The sequence below is a fragment of the Eubalaena glacialis genome, chromosome 18 (assembly GCF_028564815.1).
Source record: "Eubalaena glacialis isolate mEubGla1 chromosome 18, mEubGla1.1.hap2.+ XY, whole genome shotgun sequence".
Taxonomy (NCBI): Eukaryota; Metazoa; Chordata; class Mammalia; order Artiodactyla; family Balaenidae; genus Eubalaena; species Eubalaena glacialis.
The window spans coordinates 31,498,131-31,518,392 of NC_083733.1; the positions used below are offsets into that span (position 1 = coordinate 31,498,131).

The window sequence follows — 20,262 nt, forward strand, 5'->3', positions numbered from 1 at the left end:
GCTAGAGTTATGGCATCTTTTAGTGCAGGGGTTTGGACTAGAGTTCTGCTGTTCTCACCATGCACATAGGACCTGAGACCCCTGGCCCTCAGTGCCAGCCATGTTGAATGAGCCTGTTTACAAGCAGATCCTCCAGCTTCTAGTCAAGCTGTCCCAGCTAATGCTGTATGGAGCAGAGACGAACCTTCCCGCTGATCCCTGCCCAACTGCAGATCTGTGGGCAAAAGCAATAATTATTATTGTTTCAAGTCACAAAGTTTTAGGACGGTTTGTTATGCAGCAATAAATAATTAAACACCTGTTAAGTGTAAGACATGTATCTATCAATTATCATGAAAGAAAAAAAAAATCACTTAATAATTGAATTTTTTTCTTGGTAATTTTTTATTCCTCCACTAGTCTCACCAATAGATTAAATTTCTTAACTTTGACAAGCTAAAATTACTTAATAATTGACATTAACATTCCTTAAAAAAAAAGAAAAGAAAAAAGAGGCACTTGATGATGGAGATTAACAAAGAAAGACAAATACTGTATGATATCACTGATATGTGAAATCTAAAAAAAAAATAATACCAAAACCAAACTCCTAGATACAGAGAACAGATTGGTGGTTGCCAGATGTGGGCAACAGTGGGTAGGTGAAATGGGTGAAAAAAATGGGTGGACAAAAGGTACAAACGTCCAGTTATAAAATAGATAAGTTATGGGGATATAATGCACAACATGGTGACTATAGTTAACTATACCATATTGTGTATTTGAAAGTTGCCAAGAGAATAAATCTTAAAATTTCATGTCACACACACAAAAAATTTGTACCCATGTGTGGTTATAGATGTTAACTAAACTTCTTGTGATAATCATATATATGTATATATATATATATATATATACACACACACACACACACACATATTAAATCACTATGTTGTACACCTAAAACTAATACAATGTTGTATATCAATTTTATCTCAATTTTAAAAAGAATTTTAAAAAAAGAGAAATCAATCTCGGTTATTCCAGAGGTTTGGTTCTTGGGGTCTGATTATTCTTTCACTCATTTATTCATTCATTCATTTAGCCAGAGATCCTGCCATCCATCCACTCAAATATTCAGCAAATGTTTAGTGAGTGCCTACTATGTGTCAAGTACTTTGCCAAACACTGAAGATATAGTAGTGAATGGTATATGCATGGTCTCTGCCCTCAAGAGCTTATGATCTCATGGGAAAAACAGACCTAGAACAAGTAATTATCAAGTGTGAATATATTACAAAAAAAAAGAAAGTCAGGGAAATATAGGATTGCATCCCAGAAGACCTTTCCCAGGCACAGGGGCAGGAGTGCCTGGGTGGTTGGAGGTGGACAAAGGCTTTCCCTTCTTCCCCTTCATTTCCCTGAGGAGAAATCTAAAAGTCATAACTAGAAGAAGGAAAGGGTTCATTTCAGGTAGAGGAAAAAGCTTTTTCAAAGACCTCGAATTGGGAAAAAGCATGGGTGGTTCAGGGAGTTGTAGGAATATGAATGTGGTTGAAGTGTAAAAAGCAAGAGGAACAGGAGGTATGGATAGAGATGAGGTCAAAGCTCTGGTTAAGATTTTGGACTTGATGCTAAAGGTGATTGGATGCCACTTAAGGTTTTAGGGTAAGGAGAACAGTGACACTCTGTCTCCAAAACCTAGAACAGTGTTTATCACTTAACAGTAGTTCAATTAATATTCATTTAACTAAACACCTAGTTTGACTTCAAGGCCACCACTGAATTCTGTGAGGCCCAGTGCTCCTAAGATGAAATTGACCAGGCTGATCAGACTGATTTCCTCAGTTTTCATTAAAAAAATGCAAACCCTTGCATAGCACAGGGAACTATACTAAATATTTTGTAATAATCTGTAAGGGAAAAGAATCTGAAAAAGAACATATATATATATACATATATATGTGTGTATAAAAAACTGAATCACTTTGTTGTACACATGAAACTAACACAACATTGTAAATCAACTATACTTCAATTAAAAAAAAGAAAAAAAATACAAACCCTCCCAGTCATTTCTCTCTTGAGGTACTTTGGCCAGGATGAAATATCCTTCTCCTTCATGACCACCAAATCCTTGTGCGCTCTGGAACTCCCAGTATTTCCTCATATCCCCCAGGCTTCAAGGCCAGGAGCAGGGACTGTGTCCTCTCTGCTGCCCCCTGTGCCCACTGAACCCTTGCTCTTCCATCCTCAGGTCATCGAAGCCCATCCCCTAACCCCATGGTCTCCATTTTTCCCCCCTCAGGAAAAGGCAACATCATTCTTCCAGTTGACTAGGCCAAAAAACTTTGGAGTCATCCTTGATTGCACTTTCTCTCACCTTCTCCATCCAATCCACCAGCTCAGTCTTCACTTACTCAAAATCCATCCACCTCTCAGCTCCTCCATTGCCAGTCCTCTGATCCAAGCTTCCATCTTCTCTTACCAGCATCCTTGCAATGTCCTTCCATCCGGCCTTCCTGCTTCTGTCTTTCCTTTTACCACAATTTCTTCTTAACATAGAAGCTGTGATAGTTAAGTTTATGTGTTATCGTGGCTGGGCCACTGTGCCTAGATATTTGGTCAAACACTATTTAGGATGATTCTGTGAGGGTGTTTATGAATGAGATTTACATTTAAATTGGTGGACTTTAGGTAAAGCAGATTGCTCTCCATAAGAAAACCACATTTCCAAAAGATACCTGCACCCCAATGTTCATTGCAGCACTATCTGCAATAGCCAAGATATGGAAGCAACCGAAATGTCCATTGACAGATGAACGGATAAAGAAGATGTGGTATGTACATACAGTGGAATGTTACTCGGCCCTAAAAAAGAATGAAATAATGCCATTTGCAGCAACATGGATGGACGTAGAGATTATCATACTAAGTGAAGTAAGTTAGACAGAGAAAGACAAATATCATATGATATTGCTTACATGTGGAATCTAAAAATAAAAGATGATACAAACGAACTTATACACAAAACAGAAATAGATCCACAGACATAGAAAACAAATTTATGGTTACCAAAGGGGAAGGGGGAGGGAGGGATAAATTATGAGTTTGGGATTAACATATACACACTACTACATATAAAATAGATAGTAAGGACCTACTGTATAGCACAGGGAACTGTACTCAATATTTTGTAATAACCTATAAGGGAAAAGAATCTGAAAAAGAACTTATATACAAAACTTATATAACTAAATCACTTTGCTGTACACCTGAAACTAACACAACATTGTAAATCAACTATATTTCAATAAAAATTTTTTTAAAAAGGAAAAAAATAATTAAAAAAAAGACTGAATGAGATCACCTTGGGAGTAAATGTGCAGAAGAGGAGAAGAGGTTCCAGAACTCTTGCTTTTCCTCTTGGTCCCCAGGGAGTGCTCTTAGTAGCAGGAGCTGCTAGCTAGTTTGAGCCTCATGGATCAGCAAAAGGGGTAGGTGGAGGGGGCAGAGGTTTCCACATGTCAGTAGGAGCTCCAGTAGAGGGAAAAAGTGGGTACTTATTAAGGTTAAAAATTTAAAGATTTTACATTGAGTTTGTACATTTTACTTTCTGTCAGTTTTTAAAAGCAACTTTATTGAGATACAATCCATATACCATACAATTCACCAATTTAAAGTATACAGTTCAGTTGTTTTCAGTATATTCACCGTTATGCAACAAACCAAAATCTGTTTAGAGCACTTTCATCATCCCATGAAGAAACCCCATACCCATGAGCAGTCCAGCGTCTCCAGCCCTAGGCAACCACAAACTTACTTTCTTTTTTATTTTAAATTTATTTAATTAATTTATTTTTGACTGTGTTCGGTCTTTGTTGCTGCATGCAGGCTTTCTCTAGTTGCAGTGAGTGGGGGCTACTCTTCGTTGCAGTGCGCAGGCTCTAGGCGCACGGGCTCAGTAGTTGTGGCTCGCGGGCTCTAGAGCACAGGCTCAGTAGTTGTGGTGCATGGGCTTCGTTGCTCCGCGGCATGTGGGATCTTCCCGGACCAGGGCTCAAACCCATGTCCCCTGCATTGGCAGGTGGACTCTTAACCACTGCACCACCAGGGAAGTCCCTCTATTTCTTCTTGATTCAGTATCACTAGTTTGTGTCTTTCTTGAAATTTGTCCACTTCATCTAGGTTATCTAATTTATTGGCATACAATTATTCATAATATTTCTTATAATGATTTTTATTTCTGTAATATTGGTAGGAATGATGTTCCCTTTTGATTCTAGTAATTTTTTTTTTTTTTTGGCTGCACTACGCAGCTTGCAGGATCCCAATTCCCCAGTCAGGGATTGAACCCAGGCCCTCGGCAGTGAAAGCACAGAATTCCAACCACTGGACCACCAGTGAATTCCCTGGTTCTAGAAATTTGGGTCTTCTCTTTTTTTGTTGATCAGTCTAGCTAAAGGTTTGTCAATTTTGTTGATCTTTTTAAAGAATTACCTTTTGGTTTAATTAATTTTCTCTATTTTCTATTTCAGTAATTACGCTCTAATATTTATTTCCTTACTTCTTGCTTTGGGTTTAGTTTGAGCTTTTCCTAGTTTCTTAAAGTGCAAAGTTAGGTTAATTTGTGATTTTTTTCTTAATGTAGATATTTACAGCTATACATTTCCCTCTGTGCACTGCTTTGGTTATATCTCATATGTTTTGGTATATTACTTGTTTGTTTCTATTCATCTCAAAATATTTTTTAACTTCTTTTGAGATTTCTTCTTTGACTACTTATTTATGAGTATGTTGTTTAATTTTCACATATTTGTAAGTTTCCTAGCTTTGTTTCTGATTTCTAATTTCATTCTTTTGTGGTTGCAGAACATACTTTGTATGATTGAATCTTTTTAAATTTGAGACTTGTTTTATGACCTACCATGTGGTCTATCCTGCAGAATGGTTCTTGTGTGCTTTAAGAATGTGTATTCTGCTATTGTTGGGTGGTGTCCAATAGATGTTTCTTAGGTCTAGTTGATTTACAGTGTTGTTCAAATCTGTTTTCTTGTTGACCTTTGGCCTGCTTGCTCTATTCATTATTGAAAGTGAGCTATTAGTCTCCAAATATTATTGTTGAAGTGTATATTTTTCCTTTCAATTTTGTTAGGTTTTGCTTCATGTATTTTGTGGCCCTGTTGTTAGATGCACATATGTCTATAATTGTTATATTTTCCTGATAGATTGACCCTTTAATCATTGTAAAATGTTCTCCTTTATTTCTAGTAACACTTTTTTTTTCTTTGGTTTGTTCTAAAGTCTATTACTCTTTTATTAGCATAGCTACTCCATTTTTCTTATGGTTACTCCTTACATGATATATCACTGATATATCATGTGTATCTATGATAGATATGATCTAAATCATATATACCTAAATAATTCACATATACATATACATGAATGAATTACTTAGGTTATGACCAATGCAGGCATGTCAAATCAGTGGAGAGATTATATACTACATGATGCTGGGACATTGCATAACTCTTTGGAAAAATTCAAATTAAGATTCCTATCTTATACTATATGTTACCAAAATAAACTAAAACAAGAGTCTATTTTTAGTCTATCAAATTGACAGAGACTTTTAAAAAGTTATAATGCCCAGTACTGCCAAGGAGACATAGAGAAGAAAGTCGTTTTATACTCTACTGTTGGAGTATAAAATGATAACAATCAAACTGGTCTTAAAATTTGAACATCATTATTTCATGCCTAGGTATTTATTCTAATGAAAAAAATCATTAGTGTATGCAAAGATTTGACTACAAACACATTACTGTTTAAATAGCCCCAAACTGAAAAATATCTAAATGCTCAATAATTGGGTATTAAATAAATTATGATGCATCTACATATATATAAATGTGGAATGAGAAACCCCTTAAAAATGTGAAAGAGAGGGCAGAGAGCAGAAGCAAGAAGAACTACAATCCTGCAGCCTGTGGATCAAAAACCACATTCACAGAAAGACAGACAAGATGAAAAGGCAGAGGGCTATGTACCAGATGAAGGAACAAGATAAAACCCCAGAAAAACAACTAAATGAAGTGGAGATAGGCAACCTTCCAGAAAAAGAATTCAGAATAATGATAGTGAAGATGATCCAGGACCTCGGAAAAAGAATGGAGGCAAAGATCGAGAAGATGCAAGAAATGTTTAACAAAGACCTAGAAGAATTAAAGAACAAACAAACAGAGATGAACAATACAATAAGTGAAATGAAAACTACACTAGAAGGAATCAATAGCAGAATAACTGAGGCAGAAGAACGGATAAGTGACCTGGAAGACAGAATGGTGGAATTCACTGCTGCGGAACAGAATAAAGAAAAAAGAATGAAAAGAAATGAAGACAGCTTAAGAGACCTCTGGGACAACATTAATGCAACAACATTCGCATTATAGGGGTCCCAGAAGGAGAAGAGAGAGAGAAAGGACCAGAGAAAATATTTGAAGAGATTATAGTCGAAAACTTCCCTAACATGGGAAAGGAAATAGCCACCCAAGTCGAGGAAACACAGCGAGTCCCATACAGGATAAACCCAAGGAGAAACACGCCAAGACACATAGTAATCAAACTGGCAAAAATTAAAGACAAAGAAAAATTATTGAAAGCAGCAAGGGAAAAACGAAAAATAACATACAAGGGAACTCCCAAAAGGTTAACAGCTGATTTCTCAGCAGAAACTCTACAAGTCAGAAGGGAGTGGCATGATATACTTAAAGTGATGAAATGGAAGAACCGACAACCAAGATTACTCTACCCGGCAAGGATCTCATTCAGATTCGATGGAGAAATCAAAAGCTTTACAGACAAGCAAAAGCTAAGAGAATTCAGCACCACCAAACCAGCTCTACAACAAATGCTAAAGGAACTTCTCTAAGTGGGAAACACAAGAGAAGAAAAAGACCTACAAAAACAAACCCAAAACAATTAAGAAAATGGTCATAAGCACATACATATCAATAATTACCTTAAATGTGAATGGATTAAATGTTCCAACCAAAAGACACAGGCTTGCTGAATGGATACAAAAACAAGACCCATATATATGCTGTCTAAAAGAGACCCACTTCACACCTAGGGACACATACAGACTGAAAGTGAGGGGATGGAAAAAGATATTCCATGCAAATGGAAATCAAAAGAAAGCTGGAGTAGCAATACTCATATCTGATAAAATAGACTTTAAAATAAAGAATATTACAAGAGACAAGGAAGGACACTACATAATGATCAACGGATCAATCCAAGAAGAAGAAATAACAATTATAAATATATATGCACCCAATATAGGAGCACCTCAATACATAAGGTAACTGCTAACAGCTATAAAACAGGAAATCTACAGTAACACAATAATAGTGGGGGACTTTAACACCTCACTTACACCAATGGACAGATCATCCAAAATGAAAATAAATAAGGAAACAGAAGCTTTAAATGACACAATAGACCAGATAGATTTAATTGATATTTATAGGACATTCCATCCAAAAACAGGAGATTACACTTTCTTCTCAAGTGCGCACGGAACATTCTCCAGGATAGATCACATCTTGGGTCACAAATCAAGCCTCAGTAAATTTAAGAAAATTGAAATCATATCCAGCATCTTTTCTGACCACAACGCTATGAGATTAGAAATGAATTACAGGGAAAAATATGTAAAAAACACAAACACATGGAGGCTAAACAATACATTACTAAATAACCAACAGATCACTGAAGAAATCAAAGAGGAAATCAAAAAATACCTAGAGACAAATGACAATGAAAACACGACGATCCAAAACCTATGGGATGCAGCAAAAGCAGTTCTAAGAGGGAAGTTTATAGCTATACAAGCCTACCTCAAGAAACAAGATAAATCTCAAATAAACAATCTAACCTTACACCTAAAGGAACTAGAGAAAGAAGAACAAACAAAACCCAAAGTTAGCAGAAGGAAAGAAATCATAAAGATCAGAGCAGAAATAAATGAAATAGAAACAAAGAAAACAATAGCAAAGATCAATAAAACTAAAAGCTGGTTCTTTGAGAAGATAAACAAAATTGATAAACCTTAGCCAGACTCATCAAGAAAAAGAGGGAGAGGACTCAAATCGTTAAAATTAGAAATGAAAAAGGAGAAGTTACAACAGACACCGCAGAAATACAAAGCATCCTAAGAGACTACTACAAGCAACTCTATGCCAATAAAATGGACAACCTGGAAGAAATGGACAAATTCTTAGAACGGTATAACCTTCCAAGACTGAACCAGGAAGAAACAGAAAATATGAACATACCAATCACAAGTAATGAAATTGAAAATGTGATTAAAAATCTTCCAATAAACAAAAGTCCAGGACCAGATGGCTTCACAGGTGAATTCTATCAAACATTTAGAGAAGAGCTATCACCCATCCTTCTCAAACTCTTCCAAAAAATTGCAGAGGAAGGAACACTCCCAAACTCATTCTATGAGGCCACCATCACCCTGATACCAAAACCAGACAAAGATACCACAAAAAAAGAAAATTACAGACCAGTATCACTGATGAATATAGATGCAAAAATCCTCAACAAAATACTAGCAAACAAAATCCAACAACACATTAAAAGGATCACACACCATGATCAAGTGGGATTTATCCCAGGGAGGCAAGGATTTTTCGCAAGTCAATCAACGTGATACACCATATTAACAAATTGAAGAATAAAAACCATATGATCATCTCAATAGATGCAGAAAAAGCTTTTGACAAAATTCAACACCCATTTATGATAAAAACTCTCCAGAAAGTGGGCATAGAGGGAACCTACCTCAACACAATAAAGGCCATATATGACAAACCCACAGCAAACATCATTCTCAATGGTGAAAAACGGAAAGCATTTCCTCTAAGATCAGGAACAAGACAAGGATGTCCACTCTCGACACTATTATTCAACATAGGTTTGGAAGTCCTAGCCACGGCAATCAGAGAAGAAAAAGAAATAAAAGGAATACAAATTGGAAAAGAAGAAGTAAAACTGTCACTGTTTGCAGATGACATGATACTATACATAGAGAATCCTAAAGATGCCACCAGAAAACTACTAGAGCTAATCAATGAATTTGGTAAAGTTGCAGGATACAAAATTAATGCACAGAAATCTCTTGCATTCCTGTATACTAATGATGAAAAATCTGAAAGAGAAATTAAGGAAACACTCCCATTTACCACTGCAACAAAAAGAATAAAATATCTAGGAATAAACCTACCTAGGGAGACAAAAGACCTGTATGCAGAAAACTATAAGACACTGATGAAAGAAATTAAAGATGATACCAACACATGGAGAGATATACCATGTTCTTGGATTGGAAGAATCAATATTGTGAAAATGACTATACTAGCCAAAGCAATCTACAGATTCAGTGCAATCCTTATCAAATTACCAATGGCATTTTTTACAGAACTAGAACAAAAAATCTTAAAATTTGTATGGAGACACAAAAGACCCCGAATAGCCAAAGCAGTCTTGAGGGAAAAAAATGGAGCTGGAGGAATCATACTCCCTGACTTCAGATTATACTACAAAGCTACAGTAATCAAGACAATATGGTACTGACACAAAAACAGAAACATAGATCAATGGAACAAGATAGAAAGCCCAGAGATAAACCCAAGCACCTATGGTCAACTAATCTATGACAAAGGAGGCAAGGATATACAATGGAGGAAAGACAGTCTCTTCAATAAGTGGTGCTGGGAAAACTGGACAGCCACATTTAAAAGAATGAAATTACAACACTCCCTAACACCATACACAAAAATAAACTCAAAATGGATTAGAGACCTAAATGTAAGACCGGACACTATAAAACTCTTAGAGGAAAACATAGGAAGAACACTCTTTGACATAAATCACAGCAAGATCTTTTTTGATCCACCTCCTAGAGTAATGGAAATCGAAACAAAAATAAACAAATGGGACCTAATGAAACTTCAAAGCTTTTGCACAGCAAAGGGAACCATAAACAAGACTAAAAGACAACCCTCAGAATGGGAGAAAATATTTGCAAACGAAGCAACAGACAAAGGATTAATCTCCAAAATATATAAACAGCTCATGCAGCTCAATATTAAAGAAACTAACAACCCAATCCAAAAATGGGCAGAAGACCTAAATAGACGTTTCTCCAAAGGAGACATACAAATGGCCAAGAAGCACATGAAAAGCTGTTCAACATCACTAATTATTAGAGAAATGCAAATCAAAACTACAATGAAGTATCACCTCACACCAGTTAGAATGGGCATCATCAGAAAATCTACAAACAACAAATGCTGGAGAGGATGTGGGGAAAAGGGAACCTATTGCACTGTTGGTGGGAATGTAAATTGATACAGCCACTATGGAGAACAGTATGGAGGTTCCTTAAAAAACTAAAAATAGAATTACCATATGATCCAGCAATCCCACTCCTGGGCATATACCCAGAGAAAACCATAATTCAAAACGACACATGCACCCCAATGTTCATTGCAGCACTATTTACAATAGCCAGGTCATGGAAGCAACCTAAATGCCCATCGACAGAAGAATGGATAAAGAAGTTGTGGTACATATATACAATGGAATATTACTCAGCCATAAAAAGGAACGAAATTGGGTCATTTATTGAAACGTGGATGGATTTAGAGACTGTCATACAGAGTGAAGTAAGTCAGAAAGAGAAAAACAAATATCGTATATTAACACATGTATGTGGAATCTAGAAAAATGGTACTGATTAACTGGTTTGCAGGGCAGAAGTTGAGACACAGATGTAGAGAACAAACTTATGGACACCAAGGGGGGAAAGCTGTGGGGGGGAGGGGGTGGTGAGGATGGTGGTGTGATGAATTGGGCGATTGGAGTTGACATGTATACACTGATGTGTATAAAATTGATGACTAATAAGAACCTGCTGTATAAAAAAAAATGTGAGATTCTTTAACGGTATGGGAAGATTATTATGATATAGTAAATGAAAAAAAGGTTACAAAATGGTATGTACAGTTTAACTTCACTTTTATTAAAATAATACATAATATGTATATGCAAAAAAAAAAATGACCCAAAGGTTAACAATTATGTCTGAGAGTATTCAACATTATGGGTTTTTTGTTTACTTTGTGCTTCTCCTCCTCTCTTCTTCCCCATGATTTTCTATAACATCCTGTCTTATTTTTTACTAAGAAAAAGGAAGAATGATTTAAAAATTCATTAAGATGTTAAGATGTGGAGATACATACACACACACACACACACACACACACACACTGGAATACTACTCAGCTATAAAAAAGAATGGAATTTTGCCATTTGCAGCAATACAGATGGCCTTGGAGGGTATTATGCTAAGTGAAATAAGTCAGACAAATACTGTATGATACCACTCATATGTGAAATCTAAAAAATAGAATGAACTAGTGAATTTAACAAAAATGCAGACTCAAAACTATAGAGAACTAGTGGTTACCAGTGGGGAAAGGGAAAGGGGGAGGGGCAATATAGGGGGAGGGGATTAAGAGGTACAAACTACTGTGTATGAAGTATGCTACAAGGATATATTGTACAACATGGGGAATATAGCCAATATTTTATAATAATATAAGTGGAGTATAACCTTTAAAAATTGTGAATCACTATATTGCACACCTGTAACATACATAATATTGTATATCAACTATACTTCAGTTTTTTAAAAAGATGATATTTTTGCCTGTTAGTAAAGGCAAAGATGATTTCAAATGCAATACACAGTATTGGTAAGAATTTGGGGTAAATGAGCATGCACAAAATGTATGCTGCTAATGGTAGTATAAATTGTTACTAATGTCATTGGCACTGGCAACACAAATCAAAAGCCTTAAAAACAGAAGTATTTTCACTTCTAGGGGTTAAGGAAATCATTAGGGATGGATGCAAAAAATGCATATATAAACTCAAATGTCCATTTTTAGGTTCCTGGTTAAATAAATTACACCTGTATGAGCAATATATATATAAAAAATCACACTGCAGGATACTTACTGACATAGAGGCCAGTATATTAAAGGCAAAACAGCCAATATTCTGTCCCATATAGTACTGATTTAATATGAAAATGTATGTTTCCTAAAGCTACCGTAAGAAATTACCACAAACTGGATGGCTTAAAACAGCTGAAACTTATTCTACCACAGTTCAGGCCAGAAGTCCAAAATCAAGGTGTTGGCAAGGTTGGTTCCTTCTGGAGGCTCTGGAGGAGAATCTGTTCATGCTTCTCTCCTAGCTTCTGGTGGTTGCTGGTAATCCTTGGTGTTCCTTGGCTTGTAGCTGCACAGCACCAATCTCTGCTTATTGCCTCGTGGCCCTATTCCTTGCGTTTCTTATGTCCTCTCCTCTTCTTATAAGGACAACAGTCATTGGATTTAGGGCCCACCCTAATCTAGTATGACTGCATCTTAACTAGTTTTATCTGCCAAGATCCTATTTCCAATTAAGGCCACATTCTGAGGTTCTGGGTTGACATGAATTTTTGTAGGACACTATTCAACCCACTACATGTATATAACATACATATAAAAATATTGGATAGCTACATGAACAGTATTTCAGGGTGGGTTTATGGATGATTTAAATATTTTTTTGTTTTTCTGCATTTTAAAATAAATAGCTTACTGTACTGAAGCTGCATTTATGTAGAGATTAAGTTCTAAATTTATTGAATGAGGTGAACATTACTTGTAGTCAAAAATTACTCTCCCCCCAAACCACTTTTTCCCCTCCTACAGCTCAAAATATACAGAATACATTATTTTATACATAGTGTATCTTCTCTCAAAAACATCCAATATAGCCAATTCTTCCTCCAGCACTGGAACATATTACTGATCCTCTGGGTGAGCACCAGATGAAGCTGTTGACTTGTGTTTACTGTATTTTACAAAAAAGAAAGGTTTTCTAAAGTATGGCAGTATAGTTGAATGTGTTCAAGTTAAATGAGGGGTGATGAGACTCCACTGCTCTACTTTTGTTGTTTGCGGAAAAACAAATTTCTTTCTTATTTATAAAAAAACACTGCAAACAATAGTGATGAATTAGGAAAGACTCTAAGACCAAGGGAAAAAATAATTACTGATCTTCAAAATGGACTTAAGAGGTTAGGTATATCTCTGAGTCTTTCTGGATTTTTAAAGGTCCAGGGGAAGAAAACTTCAGGAAATAATAATATTGTGGATATAATTATAGCCAACTTCTGTCTCTTAAAAATTCTTCCACTTTCCTTTTAAAGATTTATGACTATGGTTTCTTTCATAACTGGAATAAGATAAATTATATATAAAAATAAAAAAACATTGTCATGTACAGAGGCTGACATCATGGGTAGTCAAAGAATATGTTTAATAAAAAATAATTAAACTTCCATTTGCTCTATAGAACATCATAGAAAGTAATTTAATAAATTACAAATGACTTTTTAAGACGTTTGCTCAACTACAGAAAGCAAATTCAGACTACACAAAACACAACTGGTAAATATTGCAAATGTCCAAAAGAAAAATTGGACTAAGACTTGAATCATGAAACCTGAAACAAGGGCTATAAATACAAGGCAATAACAGCTATAATTCTTTTAGTAACTACCAACACATACTTGGATATCCTTTCAACTGCAACTTTAGTATTATGTAATTCTACTGATTTCTTTTCTTATAACCCTTAACTTTACACAACCATGTTTGCATGTTTTTTTAAGCTGATAGCTGGACTTTTCCCCAATCAGTACTAGATAGAAGTGTCTTGAAACCCAAGAGAATGTTTAAAGTTAATACTAGCCTTAATGCTTTGAAAACTGCAACTGCCTTATTACATAGAAAGAGAATCACTAAGATGTTAACCAAATTCATTTGATCATAATTAGGAAAATACTTTATCTCATAAATTTGATATAAATTAGATTTTAGTGACAAGATCTAGGGCTTTTTTCCCCTTTATTTTAAATTGGAGACAGAAAGGAATGAAGATCATGTGGGTATAGCTAGGGGGAGAGAAGGGAAATGTGGATGGTGCTGAAATACTTTACCGGCAAACTAAGTTAACTGTGTTTGAAAAACTTTGGCTATCTCATAGGTGTATTCTAGTTAAACAAAGGTGCAATACTGCAAAGGGAAGATACTAAATATGTAATATATCATTTTCATGATGAAGAATTACTACCCACTTCTCCTGGAAGGGCATTATAGTGACTATTGCTAAGACATTGCATAAAGGACTATCAATTCAAAGTACTATTTCGGGAAAATACAAAAATCAATAATACAATCCCAGTGGAACTTATATAATTTTGTAAATACATATAACACTGTCTCTCTAATAAGGGGTTAGTTATTTTACATACAGAAACATAATTTACTGGTAAAGGTCTTGGAAAATCCAATATAATTGCTTAATTCATGACAAAGCAATAGAGTTCTATCAAAACATACTAAAAGTTATTTTTTCTCTGGGAGAGAAGTGAGGTACTTTTCCCCTCACAAACTTTATCACTGACTTATTTAAGTACCAGAAAAACGCCAACACTTATCTCTCCTTAGGATGTAAATGATATTTTATTTCCAATTCAGTTCTAATTGTTTTAAATGTATATGAAGGTGAACCTGGACCTCTACCTTGTCAGAATAATAGCAGCTTTAGCAGGAGAAATTGTATCACAAATCAAACATCAGACAAATTTTACATGGTAAAGGGTTCTAAGAAATTGATCAGAAGCCTTGGGCTTCATTTTTTGTGGTTCATAGGAGTAACGTATATTTTTTTGAGATTATTCAAAGTGCATTTTCAAAATGGGCAACTCAGTATATTTAATATAAACTGATAACCCAACACTGATTCTGGGCAACATTTAGTCTGCTTATACCTAGAAACTCAAAATGAATTGAGATTATCTGCATATTACTTTACCCTATCATCTGTTAATTCCGGAATATTTCCATGACGTAAAACACAAATAGAAATCTACACAAATAAAGCAAACAAACAATTTCTTTTACATGAAGTATGCTGTGTTGAAAGTTCTTTTCAGTGGCATTTCATGAGTTTGCCTTTTCTGAACCCTGGAAACAGACATTACTCATCTGAGACAATTATTTCTAATAGGAGGCCAAACTTTGAAGAGCTGAAACTAAATATGTCTAGAGGGTGCCAAAGTTACATGACACAGGATTATTTCATGACTTAATTTTACTGATTTTAAGAGTTAAGCTCAGCAAAAAGCAAGTCATATTTCTTGCCAGATTAACATGATATATAGGATGTGTTTAAAAAACCCCTGAAAACAAGTATAGAATTAGAAACGAATGTAAACTTCCTAAACTAACTCAGCTGAGGTAACAGGTAGCCAGTTAAATTGGCTGATTGGGAAACTTATTTCTTCTTTAAAACACACTTGTACCTGAATTGGAAATATCAGCAGTGCATCACAACACTAGAGCATTTTCATGTAATTAAAGCAATGGATGGTGATGTAGATTCTACAGCTTTCATGACATTCATTAGCTGCCCAAATTATTGCTGAGTTTTGATCTGTAAATTATAGGTGTCAAGGAGGCTGTAAAACTATATTCAAATTAAATCAGTAATATGCATAAAGTATTCTGTGTTCACTGCAAATATATTAAATATACAACTCTTATTGAGCATAATTTTCATAAAATTAACCCCCAACAAAATTATAATGCCTTTTGTTGTAATTTTACACCTTTATGTATTTGATAGTACATACGAGTTCAGAAACTTATGAATCTTAAGAAATATTACATGCAAAACGTCTCTGAAAGCAGTTTGCACTTCTAAACAAATAACTGAAATGTTCAGTCAGTAAGTTATTGATGCACTCAACACTGGGGTATTTACAATTAATAATTAAAGAAAAAAAATCCAAAATCAGTTCATAATTTAAGTGCAGTCTGGGAATCAGTCTTCATTACTAGAATCTGAATCCTCGGATGACGATGGTGTACTATCAGATCCAGATGAAGCATCGGCTTTCTCTGAACCCTCATCTGTGCTGTTTTCATTGAGAGGACTCGGTTCAGTTCCCCCTTTGTCTTCCTGATCTCTAACTCTGGAATCTTCTTCCTTTACTTCTACAGACTTAGACGAGCCTAAGTCACTGTTTTTATTTTTCTGTACATCAAAAGTATTGGACTGGGACAAAGTTGGAATATGAAGATTAAGGCCTGGAGTGAGAAGCATCCCTGGATAAAGTATATTAGATAGTAATAGTGGGTTAAGAGCTAACGGGTTGGCAGCTGCAGCTGTACTTAATGCAGCAGTAGAGGATGTTGAAGGAGAACTTGACACAGAGTTTTCACCACTATTCTCTGAATTTTGGCTCTCTGTCCTTTCTTTTTTTCCTTCTAGCTCCTTAGAGTCATTTCCCTTTTTTTCTTCTGTTCCAGATTCTGTAGGCTTTGTCAGGAGTCCTCCCATGCCCAACAGATTTGGCAATCCAGTCATTCCTGACAGCAGCATGGGGAACATGGCAGCCACGTTTTTAGCTTCTCCTCCAGAAGAAAGGCCAGCAGGCATTCCCATCAGCCCTGCGGTTACTTGCAGTGACTGCAAGTTTTGTAGGTTTTGTTGTAAGGCCTGAAGAGTTGTGAGGTCCACACCTGGAAGTAATCCATTGGCTAATAAAGGATTGCTTGAAATACTGGTGGCAGTGGCAGCTGCTGCTGCCGCAGTGGCCTTTGCAATTCCACTTTTAGGCCGTCTCCCTCGCCTGCTTACTTCCTCTCTCACAACGGGACCAGTGAGAATACGTTCATACATACTTTCTGGAAGAAATCCCTAAAAAAAAAATCCATCAATAATAACCATTTTCAAATAAAATCAATAGCTATTAGTTTGTGATACAAATAAGCTATTAAAAATAGGTAATCATTCATAAACTTATTCTGTACTGATATAACATAACCAATTATGAGAGAGATAACCCAATCTCATCTTAGTATAAACAGTGGCTTGAAACAGCTCTTCCTCTCATTTTATCGTAAGAGGGCAGAAAGAGGTCTCTGGCCCTCTTTTATACTGTGTGGCATAAGTTAGTAGAATAGTTCTGGAAAACAGAAGGTCCAAAGAAATTTTTTCATGAGGGTTATTACTGCCATGCCCTTACATTTTTCACATCACCAATTGCTCTAGAAGACTAAAGAAGTGCCCCTCTTCTAATCTGGAAGAACAATAAGGAAAGGACAGAAGAAGTAAGTAAAGATTAAAATGAGATGCTTCATATGACTCTTTCCTGACTATCACTTTGGGAGTAAAGGAGACAGAGCCGAGCCGAAAAAGATAATCAACCGGGGGAAAAAAATCACTTGGCTCACAACAGCAGTAGCACCTGCAGACTGGAAGCACCAAGTCCAGGGCAATGGAGGGCAACCTATGCTACTTTCTTGAAATTCTCCCATGATTTTCTCGGGCTCAAAACTCCTAGAAGTAAAAAACAAACAAATGAACCAAAATTCCTAAACGTTTTAGGAGTTTAGAACCACTAGACCAGCACTGTCCAATAGAAATAATGTAAGCCACATATGTAATTTAAAATTTTCTAGTAGCCACAATAAAAGGTAAAACAGAAATACGTGACACAAATTTTAGCAATATAGTCTATTTAACGTAACAAAAACATTGTCATCTCAATATGTAATCTATGAATATTACTGAGATATTTTATATTCGTTTTTCCAAACTAAGGCTTCAAAATCCAAAAACAGTGCTTCACACTTACAACACCTCCTACTTCAGACTAGCCACATTTCAAGTGCTCAATAGCCACATGTGCCTGGTGGCTACCATTTGTGACACTGTAGCTCTAGACAGTGGTTTAAAAGACTCTCATGGGACTATTTTTAAATTTTGTTTTGAACTGATCAACTTATTTGTTCTCTTTACAAAAGCATTAGGGTTCACTACAGAAAACACGACAACAAAAAAACACAAAGAAAAATATCATTCATAGTTTCACTGTTCAGAGATAACCACTGCTAACATTTCAGGATGTGTGCTTCCATCTTCCCCTTGTGCATACAAACAGATTTTACAATTCTCTTCACCTCTTTTCTAAAATAAAAAAAAAAAAATAGAATCATACTGAACATAGGTTTACTGCCTGTCTTTTTCATTCAGACACCTGTAGACATAATAGCTATTATTTATTCAGCACTTACCACATGGTTAGGCTTTGATACTGCAAGAGCTTAACTACTACCCCATTTAACAATACTGTGAACTTTTTCTCCCTTGTCGTTAGATGTTCTTTTAAGATGTAATTTTTAAAATAGTTGCAGTTTTTCAATATATTGATGGACCATTGGCATATTCCCAATTTTTATTACTGTATTATGATGAATAACCTTACATATATATATCTTTCCCCATCTTTGTTTTCTTAATATGCCTTTTAATCAATCAATCAATCAATCAATTAATTAGTTAGGCCACGCTGCACAGCATGTGGGATCTTAATTTCCCAACCAGGGATCGAACTCATGCCCCCTGCAGTGGAAGCGCAGAGTTCTAACCACTGGACCACCAGAGAATCCCACCCCTGCCGCCCAATATCTTTGACTATTCGTTGTGGCATTGCTCAAATAGTACCTTAGAGATTAAAACAAACACATATCAGTATATATTGATTCTGCATTCTAACTCAACAGCATCTGAGAAATCTGTAACATATTCTGCAAAACAAAAATTGTGAACTAAAAACTATCTTCACATGTTCTTGGAATATTTTGTTAATTTTTAAAAATAAATTTATTTATTTTTTATTTTATTTATTTATGGCTGTGTTGGGTCTTCGCTGCTGCGCGTGGGCTTCTCACTGTCATGGCTTCCCTTGTTGCAGAACGTCGGCTCTAGGCTCGCGGGCTTCAGTAGTTGTGGCACACGGGCTCAGTAGTTGTGGCTCACGGGCTCTAGAGCACAGGCTAAGTAGTTGTGGTGCACGGGCTTAGTTGCTCCGCGGCATGTGGGATCTTCCTGGGCCAGGGATCGAACCTGTGTCCCTTGCATTGGCAGGTGGATTCCTAACCACTGTGCCACCAGGGAAGCCCTATTTTGTTAATTCTTAACTTAAAATTTAATCTAAGTTATCATTAAATGGCATCTAATTTTAAAAATGATGTCTGAATTAGTATTTATGAAATACTCACAGACTGCTTAACAACATCTCCCCATTCAGGAGCTACTCCATATTCTGTATTTTCTTTCAGGAACCGACATAAATCTTTCAGAGGGGGAGCAAAGGCACCTCCAACCTATAAATGAAAAACAGATTGTTAGACACTTAAAAGCACTATTAAATATGAAGACATTTCTTGCTTTTATTCTGTGCTGTACAGTTTATTTCTTTAAAACACATGTATTCTTTGAACCACTTTTGACAATCTTTATTACACTAAAAAGGACTACCACAGTCCACAAGAACTATTAATATACTATATAAACATGTGCTAATGTAAATTTTAAATGTTTTTTTCTTTGGAATTATGGCTGCATTGGGTCTTTGTTGCTGCGGGCAGGCTTTCTCTAGTTGCAGCGAGTGGGGGCTACTCTTCGTTGCGGTGCGCAGGCTTCTTACTGTGGTGGCTTCTCTTGTTGCGGAGCACGGGCTCTAGGTGTGCGGGCTTCAGTAGTTGTGGCACGCGGGCTCAGTTGTTGTGGCTTGTGGGCTCTAGAGCGCAGGCTCAGTAGTTGTGGTACATGGGCTTAGTTGCTCCGCAGCATGTGGGATCTTCCTGGACCAGAGATCGAACCTGTGTCCCCTGCATTGGCAGGCGGATTCTTAACCACTGTGCCACCAGGGAAGTCCCTTAAATGTTTTGAGTTACTGGAACAGTAAAATAAATAACTACCGTTTACTGTGAAATTACTATGCTGGGTAGGCAGTGTAGCCTAGTTAAGAGTATACCCTTCGGAGTCAGACTTACCACTTACATGAACTAGGGCAAATCAGTAAATCTCTTTGAACCTCAGTTTTCTGATCTGCAAAATGGAGATAACAACAACACCTCCCTCATAGGGCTTTATGAAGATGAGATAATTCAAGTGCCTCAGCAAAGGTTCTGGCACATAATAAATATAAGCTATTATTATTATTATTATATTGCCAACTATTGTGCTAAGGACTTTAAAGTACATAACTTATTTTAGTACTCACTACAC

At 36.0% G+C, this 20,262-nt stretch overlaps 1 protein-coding gene across 14 annotated transcripts in view; it reads right to left on the reverse strand.

Moving 5' to 3' along the window:
* Positions 1 to 13,551: 13,551 nt before the first annotated feature.
* Positions 13,552 to 20,262, reverse strand: part of CHD9 (chromodomain helicase DNA binding protein 9) — a 244,191-nt gene continuing 237,480 nt past the window's right edge. For 13 of the 14 annotated variants that reach the window (XM_061173544.1, XM_061173550.1, XM_061173548.1 and 10 more), the window contains 2 exons: positions 19,251 to 19,355; positions 13,552 to 16,884 (listed from right to left, as the gene is read on the reverse strand). In XM_061173544.1, the coding sequence (XP_061029527.1) occupies positions 16,006 to 16,884; positions 19,251 to 19,355 (984 nt within the window). In that variant the 3' untranslated portion in view covers positions 13,552 to 16,005. Of the gene's footprint in view, positions 16,885 to 17,434; positions 17,527 to 19,250; positions 19,356 to 20,262 lie in introns of all 14 variants that reach the window. The other variant, XR_009697877.1, reaches the window with a different exon arrangement.